This window comes from Myodes glareolus, chromosome 24 (genome assembly GCF_982192425.1).
Source record: "Myodes glareolus chromosome 24, mMyoGla1.1, whole genome shotgun sequence".
Lineage (NCBI taxonomy): Eukaryota > Metazoa > Chordata > Mammalia > Rodentia > Cricetidae > Myodes > Myodes glareolus.
In genome coordinates, this window is record NC_142049.1 from 47,429,056 (window position 1) to 47,444,878 (window position 15,823).

General features: G+C 40.6%; 1 protein-coding gene across 2 annotated transcripts in view; it reads right to left on the bottom strand.

Annotated features, from left to right (window-relative positions):
* LOC148118224 (serum amyloid A-4 protein-like) overlaps nucleotides 1-15,818 on the bottom strand; it is a 114,820-nt gene extending 99,002 nt beyond the window's left edge. The window contains exon 1 of one of the 2 annotated variants that reach the window (XM_087901439.1): nucleotides 15,301-15,815. In XM_087901439.1, the coding sequence (XP_087757565.1) occupies nucleotides 15,301-15,388 (88 nt within the window). In that variant the 5' untranslated portion in view covers nucleotides 15,389-15,815. Of the gene's footprint in view, nucleotides 1-15,300 lie in introns of both variants that reach the window. The other variant, XM_087901438.1, reaches the window with a different exon arrangement.
* Between the last annotated feature and the right edge of the window lie 5 nt (nucleotides 15,819-15,823).

The window sequence follows — 15,823 nt, forward strand, 5'->3', positions numbered from 1 at the left end:
AGGCAGAGGAGTAACTGAAGGTTCAGTGTGGATCACAGGACACCAGCATCTGGAAACTGTCTTGCAGTGAGACTCCACGTGAGGATGAATGGACTCCCACTGACATCCTCCGCATGGTGCCCCAACACAGTCAGGTACAGTTCAAGTCAGAGGAACAGTAAAATGTGCTCTGCTCCTTCAATTATGGATGCCAGAGGCTGACCTGTTGCATCTCTGGCCTTGCCCCTCATGATCTTTGGAATCACAGGTTGCATATTTGCTGGTGTGTTCCATATTGATTGTGATAGACACAGTGAGACTGACTCCTAGAAATGACACGGAATCCACACCCATGAAACCACAAAATGTGGGAGCCAAAATGAGACAGAAAGAAGGACCATCCCACTGGACAGGCTTTTGTGGGTGGGAGAAACCTCATGGGGACTCAACCCAACACAAAGAGCTGTAGGCAACTGAGGGTTGCTGATAAGGGAGAATTAGCTGTCCCTAGACATGAGTCCTCTACCCGGTCATCCAGTACCTAGTATTCAGACCTGACAACTATACATGCAAGCTTCACTGAACAGGCACAGCCTATTGGAGTCATACATTCATGCATTTTCCCAAAAATATGTATCAGTAAGGAAAAAACATTTGAGGGAGAGAGAACAAAAAAGATGAGAGTTAGTACAAGAAGGATAGTGAAACGGTGAGGTTTTATTTCATTTTACAAATTATAAATGTAAAGTTTAGGAACTATGTAATGGCAAACTTTGGCTGGATTAGATACTGAACACTGTAGCATTTATGCAGTGAAATAGATTTCCTGTGTAGGTACTGGATGTCAACACTCTTGTCTCCACACCTAGATCTCTCTTCTTCCAAGGAGACACAAACACAGACATTGCAGCACCATGTTGGACACGTGGGTTCTATGGAGACAGGGAGAGCCATCTTGAGCCTTGGAAACAGCTGACATCCAGGGCATAATGCTCTATCCTATCCTACAGCCTCCTCTACCCACACATTTCCCCAAGCCCATCTCTCATTAAATCAGTCCCTACTATGCTCCTGCATCTGGAGGAAAGCAGCACAGAAGGGAGGACTACAAGCACACTCAGATTCTCACTGGAGCAGCAGAACATGGACGGCCTTTTGTTTCAGATTCATACAAGGTACCTGAGTGAGTCAGACTCCAGAACACCAGGAGTTAACTTATAAACATATCTTTCAATTTCCTATTTTTATTTAGATATACACACAACTATTTTCCCACACCTCAAATACACTTACTATGCTTTTGTATCATCTACATAAAAACCAAGCCATTTTCACTTTTTATGCAAATGAATTGAATAGCTGGTCCATGTCAGGAATTAAACTCCTGAGATATACGTCATTCACTCAGGGAAAAAAAATGAAATGAGAAGCTCTGGGTAGATAAAGAACTTGTTTATAATGTCACAAGCAAAGTGCCATCGATTCCCTGCGAGCCCAAAGCATAGAATAATTCTTAAAAAGTGGTTTTCTGTATCCAGAACAGCAGCCTTTGCACTCAATAACAATTTTGCCAGGATCTAATATCTGGTTTGATATTTGACACCAGGTCAGGTGTTGCCACATGGGCAGTCCTGGCCTTGAAATCACAAGATGTGTGGCCTTGAGCTCACATCTCTCCTCCTCTCTCTGTCTCTCAAGTTCTGAGATCCACGCTCACCACATTAACACACAAGGCTTGCAATCTTCATACCTGACCCCAATGTGGAGCCTTTTAAATGGTTCTGCAATGACAAGGAGGGTCAAGAACAAGTGGAATACACCAATACATCTTGAACCAAGCTCCTCTGCCTATTTACCTAAAGGTTACATTGATGAGCATTACTTATGTTGTATACAGAAGCGAAGTGTCAAATAGCAAGAATATTAACTAAATTTCACATAATATCAATGAAGATTAACCTTGTACATTTCTACCTTACATAGGAAACAGCTTTAAAATCACTTTGTAAATACTCTTTTTTACCTATATTTTCTGTAAGCATGCTGATTCTGCAAGGACAGGTGGCCTCTATTTGTAATTTTGCAAATCTCATCATCAGGGAATACTTCTTAGAACACTGTGGCATTGACTTTCTGCTCTTGCTGTGCCTAGGATGTCTCACCTGAATCAACACAGGTGTCAACAGCCACACATTTGTGCTGAAATGCAACACTCTAAAACATAAGGCACATATGGAACATATGCAACATAAGGCATAAGGGAGAGAAAAGTAATAATGAATCTTCTCTTTTTTTATTCTTTTTTTATTTTTCCATTCAAATATTTATACTTCCTTCCCTCCTCCCAATCCCCTCCCGCTCCCCCACAACCCCTCCTCCCTCTCCCTCCCTGCTTGAGAGAGGCAGCTAACGCTGCCCTGTGGGAAGTCCAAGGCCCTCCCCACTACATCCAGGCCAGGGAGCTGTACACCCATATAGACTAGGGTCCCAAAAAGCTAGAACATGCCGTAAAAACAAGTCCCAGTGCCTTTATCAATGGCTTCTCAGTCAGCCCGCATTGTCAGCCACCATCAGAGAGTCTGGTTTGATCCCATGCTCATTCAGACCTGGTCCAGCTGGATTTGGTGAGCTCCCATTAAAACAGGCACACTGCCTCAGTTGATGGACCAACCACTCATGGTCCTGACTTCCTTGCCCATCTTCTTCCTCCTCCTGCCTTCAACTGGACCTTGGGAGCTCAGTCCGTTGCCATCTTCCTCTCTTTCTCTGCACACTGACTTCCCCCAGGCCTGTGCACAACCCCTCTAATAAACTCCTATGTGGGTTGGCTTCGTGTTCTGTGTTTCCTTCTCACTTGTGCCAGGTAATTTCAAAGTGAACAGCCACGCGGCAGGACACCCCAATCTTGAGAAGCTCGACATTGGAACAAATTGACCCTTCCCCAACTTTCTCAATTTTTGTCGGCCAGTGAGCAGGAGAGTTTCCTGCAGGTAGGCTCACCCAGCATCCAACCCCATCCACCAGACCTTCTAGCTACTAGCCCCACTCTGCCCCCAAACTCACCTAACTCTTGGCATCCTCAGTAGAACTCTGAAATACAGCTTGCTACTGTTATGGTTGTTCTGTCTCTTTAAGAGATAAGCCATGCCCACTCCCTCCCCCATATGCTGAGGCAGGCTGATCTTCAGCTTCAGGCCCGAGCTCACTCTTTTTTCCTTCTTCCTCTCAGAGAGGCAGCTTTACTTCTGCTTCTCTCCCCACTTCTCCACTTACCCCATTCTCTGTCTCTTTCTCCTCTTCTCTCACACACACTCTCTCTTCCCCCCCTTCTCGCTTCCTCCTCCATAATCCCCTGAATAAATATTCAACCTCACTCTGCATGTCCTGTCTATCCATGTCTCTGTTTCCTGCCAGCCCGCCATGTGTTTCCCTGCCTGGGACCAGCCATTGCTCGGGGACCAGCAGCCCTCTCTGCCTGGGACTGGATGTTCCCAGGGTCCGCTGTCTACCGCCACATGGCCCGCTACCACCATTTGGGACCTACAGCACTTCTGCTGCCTACTGCCGCTAGGGATCTTGCAGCATTTTTTAAAAAATCATAAAAGCTATAATTCTGAGGGGACTAAGAGGTAAGTGAACAGCCACATCTCAGAACACCCCACTCTCTAGGACCTCCATATTGGGACAAAACCCTAGGCCCCTCTCCAAACTCCCTTGGCTCTTCTAGCCAGCCAGTAGGAGAGTTTCCTGCAGATAGGCTCCTTGAACATCCAACCCCAACCACTGGACCCTGCTACAAATAGTGAAGCTTGCTATAATACTGAGGGTATCAAGAGCTTGCTACAACATTGAGGAGACCAAGAGAGAGAACCAAGAGAGTGAAACAGGAGAGAAGACCAAGAAAGTGGGCTTAGAGAGACTTCAGAAGCTTCCTGAGACACAGACATGAACATACAGAGCAGAACAACCCAAAAAAACCCCAGACATTCAGACAGCCAGTGCAAGGATTGGACCAAGACATAAAGACGATGTCGGCCCTATTTGAAAGAAGATATGGAAAGGTGCCAATGCAAAAATTCATCCAACGACCTAAAACCCAACATGGTAACATCAGAACCGAGTGGTCACACAACAGGAAGACTTGATCATCCAGAAGAAGAAGTAGATGAAGAAGAAGAAGAAGGAGAAAGAGGAGGAGAAAGAAGAGGAGGAGAAAAAGAAGAAGAGCAATAGGAGGGGAAGGGAAGTGGACTGGAAGACTTTTCCAACCTAAAGAATATCCCTATGAAGGTACAAGAAGCTTACAGAACACCAAACAGACTGCATAAAAATGGCCTCATCATATAATAATTAAAACAAAAAACATGCAGAATAAGTAAAGAATATTAAGAGCTGCAAAGGAAAATGCTCAAGTAATATATAAAGGTAGCCCTATCAGAATTACACCTGACTTCTCAATAGAAATCATGAAAGCCAGAAGGTCATGGACTGATGTGCTGCAGACACTTAGAGACCACGGATGCAAGCCCAACAAAGCTTTCAATCACCTTCGATGGAGAAAACACGATATTCCATGACAAAACCAAATATAAACACTACATATCCGCAAACCCAGCCCTACAGAAAGTACTAGAAGGAAAATATCAATCAAAGGAAGGTAACGATTACCACAAAACCACAGACATCTGATAACCCCTACCAGAAAAACCCAAAGAAGGGAAACACAAACACTATTGATGAAAACTAACCAGAATTAACATCCACTGGTTATAAATATCACTTAATATCAATGGCCTTAATTTACCTATAAAAAGACACAGGCTAAGAGAATGGATATGAAAACAGGACCCAGACTTCTGTTCTACACAAGAAACACACCTCAACCTCAAAGACAGACATTACCCCAGAGTAAAGAGTTGGGAAAAAGTTTTCCACTCAAATGTACTTAAGAAAAAATCTGTTGTAGCTATCCTAATATCTAACAAAATAGATTTCAAACTAAAATCAATCAGAAGAGATGGAGAAGGACACTTTATACTCATAACAGAACCAATCCATCAAGATGTAGTCTCAATCCTGAATATCTATGCCTCTAATACAAGAGCACCAACAGATGTAAAAAAAATTACTAAAACTTAAATCACACATCAAACCCCACACACTAATAGCAGGACACAAAAAAGCAAAAATTATACAATGGAAAAAAAGAAAGTATCTTCAACAAATGGTGCTGGCATAACTGGATGTCAACGTGTAGAAGAGTGAAAATAGATCCATATCTACCCCCATGCACAAAACTCAAGTCCAAATGGATTAAAAACAACACTATAAATCTGACCACACTGAACTTGATAGAAGAGAAAGTGGGAAGTAGTCTTCAACGCATGGTCAAAGGAGACCCCTTCCTAAGTATAACCCCAGTAGCATAGACACTGAGAGCAACAATAAATAAATGGGACCTCTTGAAACTGAGAAGCCTCTGTAAAACAAAAGACACAGTCAGTAAGACAAAAAGGCAGTCTACTGATTGGGAAAAGATCTTCACCAACACTATTGAAAGAAGGCTGCTTGTTTGTCCAGGCTGTCCAGACATAATATAACCACCCAGAGCACAATATTATTTGCAATATTGTTTGTCCAATAGCTTAAGCATATTTCTGGCTAAATTCATATCCTAAACTAACCCATCTCTATTATTCTGTCTATCACCATATGGCAGTGCTTTACCGGCAAAAGTTCAGCATGTCTGATGCTGGTGGCGTTTCCATGTTTTCTCCCTGACTCTGCCCTTCTTTCTCTCATTATTCAGCTTAGTTTTTTCTGCCTACCTAAGTTCTGCCTTGCTACATGCCCAAAACAGTTTTATTGTTTATTAATGGTAATCACAGCACACAGAAGGGACTCCCACATCATCTTCCCTTTTCTGTTTAAGTAAATAGGAAGGTTTTAACTTTAACATAGTAAAATTACATATAACAAAACAAGCATCAAGCAACAATTACATTTATAATGTTTATATCTACTTTACCTTTTATCATAAATAAAAAAACTATGACTACAACTAAATTCTTCAATTTCATCAAAGGCTCCAGAAGGATATATTACCTAAGTAAACAGGAAGTGCATTGTAAGCAACTTCCAAAACTCTAGAATTAATAGAGACATCTCGCTGCCTGGATAGTCTCCCAAAGTTGTTCTGTACGATTGAGGCATCAGTCTTCAACTTACTGTCCCATAGTATCTGACAGACTTTCTATGAAGCAGGAAATTTCAAAGACAGTGCCACCTATACTGGTAGTTCATCAGTCACTTTTTCTGTGTCCTGCAGAACGTCTAGAAGACTCTATCATGAAGCAGGAACCCCGAAGGATGATCTCACCTATAGGCAAGTTCAGCAGTCATTTCTCTGCAGGTCCAGCATGTTCAGTTCATTAATCAGTCCAGGCAAGAGCAGTGTCTTTCCCAAATGGCTAACAGACTCCATAAGGAGCCTCTTCAATGTCCATCTTCCTCTTGAAGTAGACTGAGGTTGCCAGGAGCATATGTGTTTCACTGTCATGTTAAGTACTAAATTCTTTTTTGAATTGATATTTATTAAGCTCTACAACTTTCTCTGTTCCCCTCCATGCCTCTTCCATCCCCCCCTTCAGCCATCCCCCAAGTCCCTATGCTCCCAATTTACTCAGAAGATCTTGTCCTTTTCTCCATTCTATTTCCCATGTACATTAGAACAATGCAAGTCTCTCTTAGTGCCCACATGCTGTCTAAGTTCTCTGGGATTGTGGTTTGTAGGCTGGCTTTCTTTGCTTTATGTTTAAAAACCACATATGAGTGAGTACATGTGAAAATTGTCTTTCTGGGTCTGGATTACCTCATTCAAAATAATGTTTTCTAGTTCCATCCATTTTCCTGCAAAATTCAAAATGTCATTAGTTTTTTTCTGCTGCGTAGTACTCCATCTTGTAAATCTACCGTATTTTCCTTATCTGTTCTTTGGTCGAGGGGCATTTAGGTTGTTTCCAGGTTCTGGCTATGACAAACAAAGCTGCTATGAACATAGGTGCGCACATTTCCTTGTGGCACGATTGAGCATCCTTTGGATATATACCCAAAAGTTGTATTACTGGGTCTTGAAGAAGGTTGTTTCCCAATATTCTGAGAAATCGCCACACTGACATCCAAAGGGGTTGTACCAGCTTGCATTCCCACTAGCAATGCAGAAGTGTTCCCTTTTCCCCACAACCTTTCCAGCATAAGTTGTCATCAGGGTTTTGGATCTAGGCCGTTGTTACAGGCGTAAGACAGAATCCGAGTTGCTTTGATTTTAATTTCTCTGATGACTAAGGACATTAAACATTTTCTTAAATGTCTTTCAGCCATTTTAGATTCCCCTGTTGAGAGTTCTCTGTTTAGTTCTGTACTCCATTTTTTTTTATTGGATTATGTGATCTTTTGGTGTCCAATTTCTTGGGTTCATTGTATATTTTGGAGATCAGACCTCTGTCTGATGTGGGGTAAGTGAAGATCTTTTTTCCTTCTATAGGCTGTTGTTTTGTCTTGTTGACTGTTTCTTTTCCTTTACAGAAGCTTTTCAGTTTCAGAAGGAACCATTTATTAATTGTTTCTCTCAGTGTCTGTGCTTCTGGGGTTATATTTAGGAAGCGCTTCCTTGTGCCAATGTGTTCAAGTGTACTTCCCACTTTCTCTTCTTGAGGTTCAGTGTAGCTGGCTTTATGTTGAAGCCTTTGATCCATTTGGACTTGAGTTTTGTGCATGGTGATAGATATGAGTCTGTTTTCATTCCTCTACATGCTGATATCCACTTCTTATGCCAGCACCACTCGTTAAATATGCTTTCTTTTTTCCATTTCATATTTTTTGCTTCTTTATCAATGATCAGGTGTTTGAAGATGTATGCATTGACATCCGGGTCTCCTATTTGGTTCCATGGATCCTCCTGTCTGTTCTTATGCCAATACCAGGCTATTTTCAGTACTGTAGCTCTGCAGCACAGTTTAAAGTCAGGGATTATGATGCCTCCAGAAGTTCTTTTATTGTACAGGGTTGTTTTGGCTATCCTGGGTTTTTTGCTTTTCTATATGAATGCCGTTCTTTTGAGGTCTTGAAGAATTTTGATGGGATTTTGATTAGCATTGCGGTGAATCTGTAGATTGCTATTGGTTAGATTGCCATTTTTACTATGTTAATTCTGCCTACCTGAAGAACATGGGAGATCTTTTCTCTTTTTAGTGTCTTCTTTAATTACTTTCTTCAAAGATTTGAAGTTCTTGTCATACAAGTCTTGCACTTGTTCGGTTACAGTTACTCCGAGATATTTTATGCTATTTGTGGTTATTGTGAAAAATGTTGATTCTCGGGTTTCCCCAGTCCTTTTATCATCTGAGTATAGGAGGGATACTGGTTTTTTTGAATTAATCTTGTACCCTGATATGTTGCTGAAAGTGTTTATGAGTTGTAGAAGTTCCTTGGTAGAAGTTTTGGAATCACTTATGTAAACTATCATATCATCATCAAACAGTGAGAGTTTGGCTTCTTTTCCAATTTGTATCTCCTGATCTCCCTTTGGTATCTCATTAATCTAGCTAGGATCTCAAGAACTATATTGAATAGATATGGAGAGAGTGGACAACCTTATCTTGTTCCTGATTTCAATGGAATCGCTGGGAGTTTCTCTCCATTTAGTTTGACGTTGGCTGTTGGCTTGATGTATACTGCTTTAATTATGTTTAGGTATCCCTGCTCTCTCCAAGACCTTTATCATGAAGGGATGTTGTATTTTGTCAAAAGCTTTTTCTGCATCTAGTGAGATGATCACGCGATTTTTATTTTTCAGCTTGTTTATATGGTGGATTATGTTGACAGATTTTCATATGTTGAACCATCCCTGCATCTGTGGGATGAAGCCAACTTGATCATGGTGGATGACGGTTCTGATGTGTTCTTGGATTCGATTTGCCAGTATTTTATTTAGCATTTTTGCATCAATGTTCATGAGTGAGATTGGTCTGTAATTCTCTTTCTTAGTAATGTCTTTCTGTGGTTTTAGTATCAGGGTAATTGTAGCTTAATAAAAAGAATTTGGCAATGTTCCTTCTGTTTCTATTGTGTGGAATAATTGGAGGAATATTGGTATTTGTTCTTCTTAGAAAGTCTTGTAGAATGCTGAGCTAAAACCATCTTGTCCTGGGTCTTTTTTTGATGACTTTTGATGACTGTTTCTATTCCTTCAGCAGTCATAGGTCTGTTTAATTTGTTTATCTGCTCTTGTTTTTAATTTTGGTAAATATTATTTCTCAAAAAAGTTGACCATTTCCTTTAAGTTTTCCAATTTTGTGGAGTATAGGTTTTCAAAATATACCTGATGATTCTCTGTATTTCCTCCTTGTCTGTGGTTATGTGCCCCCTTTTCATTTCTGATTTTGTTAATTTGGATATTCTCTCTCTGCCTTTTGGTTAGGTTTGTCTATGTTATTGATTTTCTCAAAGAACCAACTCTTTGTCTCATTGATTCTTTGTATTGTTGATTTTGTTTTTATTTTGTTGATTTCAGCTCTCACTTTATTTCCTGCCGTCTAGTTAGTTCTCTTATGTGAGTTTCCTTCTTTTTGTTCTAAAGTTTTCAAATGTTCTGTTAATTCACTGGAGTGGCATTTTTCCAGCTTCTTTATATAGGCGTTTAGTGCTATGAACTTGCCTCTTAACACTGCTGTCATTGTGTCCCATAAATTTGGGTATGTTGTGTGGTCATTATCATTGAATTTTAGGAAGTCTTTAATTTCCTCCTTCACTTCTTCCTTGACCCATTGATGATTCAGGTGAGCATTGTTTAATTTCCATGTGTTTGTGGGTTTTCTGGAAATAGTATTGCTGTTGACTTCTAGTTTTATACCATGGTGATCAGATAAGGTACATTGGTTTATTCAAATTTTTTGTCTTTGTTGAGATTTGTTTTGTCATCGAGTACGTGGTCACTTTTTAAGAGGGTTCCATGAGGTGCTGAGAAGACGGTATATTCTTTTCTGTTTGGATGGAATATTCTATAGATGTCCGTTAAGTCCATTTGAGTCATAACATCTGTTAGTTCTCTTATTTCTCTGTTCATCTTTTTTTTTTGCCTGATTGACCTGTCCAGTAGTGAGAGGAAAGTGTTGGAGTCTCCCACTATTAGTATATGGGGTTTAATGTATAATTTAAACTTTAGAAGTGTTTCTTTAATATAGAAGGGTGCCCTTGTATTTGGGGCAGAGATGTTCATCATTGAAACTTCCTCTTGATGGATTTTTCCTCTGATTAATATGAAATGAGCTTCTTTGTCTCTTTTGACTAATTTTAGCTTGAAGTCTATCTTGTTAGATATTAGGATAGCTGCACCCACTTCTTTCTTAGGTCCATTTGACTGGTATTATTTCCCAACCCTTTACTCTGAGACGATGTCTGTCCTTGAGGTTGATATGTGTTTGTTGTAAGAAGAAGAAGGATGTGTTCTATTTTTGTGTCAAGTCTGTTAGCCTGTACCTCTTTATAGGTGAGTTGAGTTCATTTACATTAAGGGATATTAGTGACCAGTGATTGCTATCTCCTGTTAATTTAGTTTTCATTGTTGGTGATGTTAATTCGTGTGTTTTTTCCTTCATTGGGGTTTGCTGTTATGAGATCATCAGAGGTCATAACTCAGGCCTAGTTCCTGAGAGGTCCTGAACTCATGCCAAAACCCACCAGGGTCCTGGCTTAGGTCTACTCCCTGGAAGGGCCCAGGTTCACATCCGGACCATCAGTGGTCTCTCTAACATTTAAGACATTTTAAATGACATATCCTGTATTCTTTGAAAGGTTTAAAGAATACCTATCTATCTGAAATACATCTCTGTACATCCAGAAAATCTAACTAACATGACTAGAAGCTTCACTATGATAGATCAGTATCCATTAAATTATATTTCTTAATCATACATTACATTTTTAAATGAGCTATACAAACACAATACCTTAATCAAGATCAGAAATACATATACATATAACAAAATAGACCTTAAATAAACCACGATCCATACCAAGGCAAATTATTTATACCCATAGCATATCCCCTTTTAAATATAAAGAAACATTTATAGACAATATTTGGGAATATGGGCATAGTTTTCTCCATACTGCTTCCTGCTGATTGTTGAGCATAGCAATTTTTGGGGGTGTTCACGACAACACTCAGAGAGTTTTGTCCCACCAAACCACACCAGTCTGGAAGCAATCCATAGGTTCTCATCCTCTGTGGAAACAAGAGAAGAACCTCTTTTCCAAAGCAACATATCCTTAGACCCAAATTTGGAAGTCATGATACCTTCACAAAATACATGTTGGTTTAGCTTTGCAGTCCAAACAACGAAATGTCTTTCTGTACGTAGCTCATTCACAGTCAAAGAATTCAAAGAAAGCACAATAATATACATAATTCAGACTTTCTGTGTATAATACAGCTTTATGTGGTTTAACTTTTTTGCTCCTTTTAATCAATGTATGTTGTCTCTTTAAAGACTTTACCTTTTTTTTAAAAACCATTAATGTCCTTTTAAGACTCTCTATACTCTTTTTATTCTCTCTCCCAGGACTACGTGGATTTATCCAACACTGTGATTCATTTAGAGTACTTTTCCATCTGGATTTGTCTTTATTGTATATCTGTAATTATTTACTGTCCAAAGCGCTTTTTAAATGCTAAGCACTTCTTAAAACTTAAGCTGCATTATTACTAGGCTATACACGGTACTTCCTACTTGCCTGCCAAGTCTAAAACCAAGCAACACAATTACCTCCTGCTTGCCCCGTCCTGTCCAGCATGGTGGAGCAGCAAGTACTTCTAGCTGTGTTCACCACTTCCAGGCACACAGCCAGTCCACGCTGCCACCAACCAAGCCACAGCAACTGCTCACACACCCCATCCAAATGCTCCCTTTCCCAAAAGAGGCAGTGGTTGCACTGGAAGCATAGTCCAGAGAGTCGGCATTTTAAAATGGTTGTGGCTGAATCAGGAAAATCTCTCTTAAGGGAGCTGCAGCACACTGCCAGGAAACAGCAAGAAGCTGTGTCAAAGTCTGTATTTTTGTGTTTAGAATTCCTTTTCAAGCTTTCTCAGGTTGTACGTGGATTTTAGTTGGTCACATGGGTGTCAATTTGTTGAAGAAAAAGTCACGTGTTTGTCTCAGCTGCCCAGCCATGATATAACCACTCAGAAAACCATATTATTTGCAATACTGTTTGGCCAATAAGCATATGTCTGGCTAAACTTATATCCTAAACTAACTCATCTCTATTATTCTATATATCACCATGTAGCAGGGCCTTAATGGCAAGTTTCTGCATGTCTGACTCTGGCAGTGGCTCCATGGCTTCTCCCTGACTCAGCCCTTCTTTCTCCCAGCATTCAGCCTAGCTTTTCCTGCCTACATAAGTTCTGCCTTGCTATAGGTCCAAAGCAGGTTCTTTATTCATTAATGGTAATCACAGCACCCAGAGGTACTTCCACACCACAACCCTGCACCAGACAAAGGAGTGACTTCCAAAATATATAAAGAACTCAAGAAATTAGACATCAAAATTCTAAATAACCCAATAAGAAATGGGGTACAGAACTGAATGGAGAATTGTCAATAGAAGAATCTCAAATTGTCAAAAGATACTTAAAGAAATGTTCAACATCCTTAGCCATCAGGGAAACAAAATGAAAACAACTCTGAGATACCATCTTATATCTGTCAGAATGACTAAGATAAAAAACACTGATGACAACTTATGCTGGAGAGGATGTGGAGTAAGGGGAACACTCATCCATTGTTGGTAGGAATGCAAACTTGTACAGCCATCTTCAAGTTCAGATTCTTTGCATGATTCTTTAGTAATAATCTACATATTCTTATACATAATTATATATTTAGTAATATATATAAACATATACACACGGTACAATGTGATATAAAGCTTATATTGAATTATATTTGAATAACTTCAATTTGTGAAATGGACACAGTATAAGAAGCTGTACTAGGACTCTGCACTTTCTATGTGCTGTGGGAAGGAACTTGAACTACCCACAGGGCAGGAAACCCTGACTGCTCTTAGGGATGGAGAGGGAGTGGGGGGAGTGGGAGGGTGTTGGGAGGAGGGGCGAAAATGGAAACTTTTATATTTTAATAAACTTAAAAAAAAAGAACTCGAGGAAAGTTAAAGAAAAGAAAAGAAAAGAAAAGAAAGTGCTGGTCTTGCCTGGGACTAACTTTGTAACTATGCACTAAAACCAAAGAACTGCACACTATTAAAGTGGATGGATTTTATGCTCTCCAAGTTGAAAAAAAAAGATGAAGTACAAACTGGCAACACATGAAACCCAAGAATGTTAGAGCACAATTAATCTCAACCTTTGGAGCAGAAGCAGGTGGATCTCTGAGAGCAAGGCCAGCCTGGTATATATATCAAGTTCCACATAGTGACACCTTGTCTCAAGGCAAAGAAAATTTCAAAATATATAAAAGAACATTTAACATCACTAGCCATTATAAACATGAATTAAAAACAACAATGAGATTTTTATCTCACTTCATTCAGAATGGCCTTTATTAAGAAAACAAATAATGACAAACGCCGGTGAGAATGCAGATAAAAGGGACACCCTTGTACACTGCTGGTGACCACGTAAACAAGTCCAGAATGTGTTAATATGGAGGTCCCTGAAAAAGCTAGAAATAAATCTAGGTTATGGCTCAGCCATAGCACTCCTGGGTATTTGTCCAAAAATTAAAACAAACCACAGAAAAACTTGCACTTCAATGTTTATTGCACCACTGCCCACCAACTCAGGAGTGGAAAGAGAAGATGTGATTTATATACAATGGATTCATTTCTGCCATGAAGGTGAAATTACATCATCCTAAGTAAAATGGGGACAACTGGAGATAGTTATATTAAGTAAATTAAATCAATCTCAGAAGGGCAAATCCCCATGTTTTCTCTCACTCTTGGGCCCCAGACTTAATAGGTACATCAAATGCTCTATGTGGAATGGTATGCATGTAAAAGCAAAACTGTTTGGGAAGAAAGGACAGTGATGGAAAAAGGGGAGGCATGAGAAAGGTGAGAGTAGGGAGGGATGGAGGGATAAACTCAACGTCCACCGCATACCTGCCAGACGTAAACTTTTATAATAATAAAATGAACTTTTAAAGTATCCCATGTGCTTTTGCTTGTCAGTCGTGGACAGGACTGGTACCAGTCTTCTATAATGAACCCATTCATCTCTTCACTCCTTTTAAAATACAGCTTTATTACGGTGTTCAGGGGGACTTCTGACTTAAATATTCTTCTGCGCGTTTCAAAATGTATAAATGCATGGCTACAGTTCAAAGTCATCTAAAGAGAGGATCAAGCTAATGGACACAGAAAGTTAACACCAAGCGGCTGGACAGATGACTCCCTGATTCAGAATGAATGTTTCCTGTTCTTCCAGAAAACCTGAGAGAGGTTGCCAGCATCCACGGTGCTTCACAACCACCTGGAATTCCAGATCAAGGAGATACAACACCTCCCTCTGATCTCAACTGATGCCACAAGTAACACATTCACAGATACACAAACACATAAATAAAAATAAATCCTAAATAGCACTAGAAAAATCATGTAGTACCAGAATTTACTATAAACTGTGAGTATCCTTATTGAATAAAGCTGCCGTCCTAAAATGAAATGCTGACAAAATCCTTTCCTTAGCATTTAAAGGTAACTTTTCACATTACAAGTCACGCTCCATTCCAAAGACAGTCTACTTGTTCTCATAAATACACTTTAAGTGAGTTTAACTAAACTGTGTGATGATCTGAGTAGAAAACAACAAAAACCAAACCAAAGAAGACAACAACAACAACAAAAAATCAAGGCATTAGGATATATTTCCGCCTCCTAATATTTTGAGTTAGGAAACACATGAAGTATATTTTATGCCCAACACACAAACTACTTATAAAGTTTGATGATAAAACAGTACTGAGAAGGTTATTGAAAAAATCAGTAAGATAAAACATGGCTAGGTGTAGTAATGACTTCTTTAACTTTTTTCAAATACACAAATCAGGTCATCCAATACCTGGTAATAGGTTTTTTTTTTTGGTTTTGTTTTTTTGGGAAAACAAAAACAAAAACAAAAAAACAGCATTGTGAGGTGAACCTTTTACTTCAGCTCTGCAACCACCCTGGGCATGGGACCTGCAAGGCTCCATCCAAGTCGTGCTGGGGAGGGGAGGGAGAGGAGGTGCAGCTCACCATTGAAGTTTTCCAGGTCGCTGATGTGCCACAGGTTGCAGCCCACGTCCTCGCGGCTGAGGTCCCTGTCGGGCCGGTAGGACTTCATCCTCGAGTTCACATTCCTCCGGAGTTTAGGGCTGGACGACACGCAGCACCGGGCTGAGTTTCCATCGTTGACTGCTCGGCCGGTAGCCCCCGGTCCCGGGCGCCGGCTCCAGTGCAACGCAGGCCGCCTGCATCCCGCGGAGGACTGAAGACGCACCGGCCCCGGTTCCGCAGAGACAGCTGGACACCGTCGTGGATGGAGGCGACAAGCGGGTGGCTAATGTGACAGGCCGGCCGCGACCCTGGAGTCTACGACCTCAGCCCCGCTGGGCAGAAGAGGAGCCTGAGTCCGCGACTGCTCCCCACGCAAAGTTCACCCACGCGGTGCCACGGCGGACGGGGCAGCGCAGGCCGCCTCCCCACGCGCTCTCGTTCGGCGCCCGGCTTGGACAAGCGGTTTCGGTTAACACCGGGGACACTCGAGGGACACTCGCGG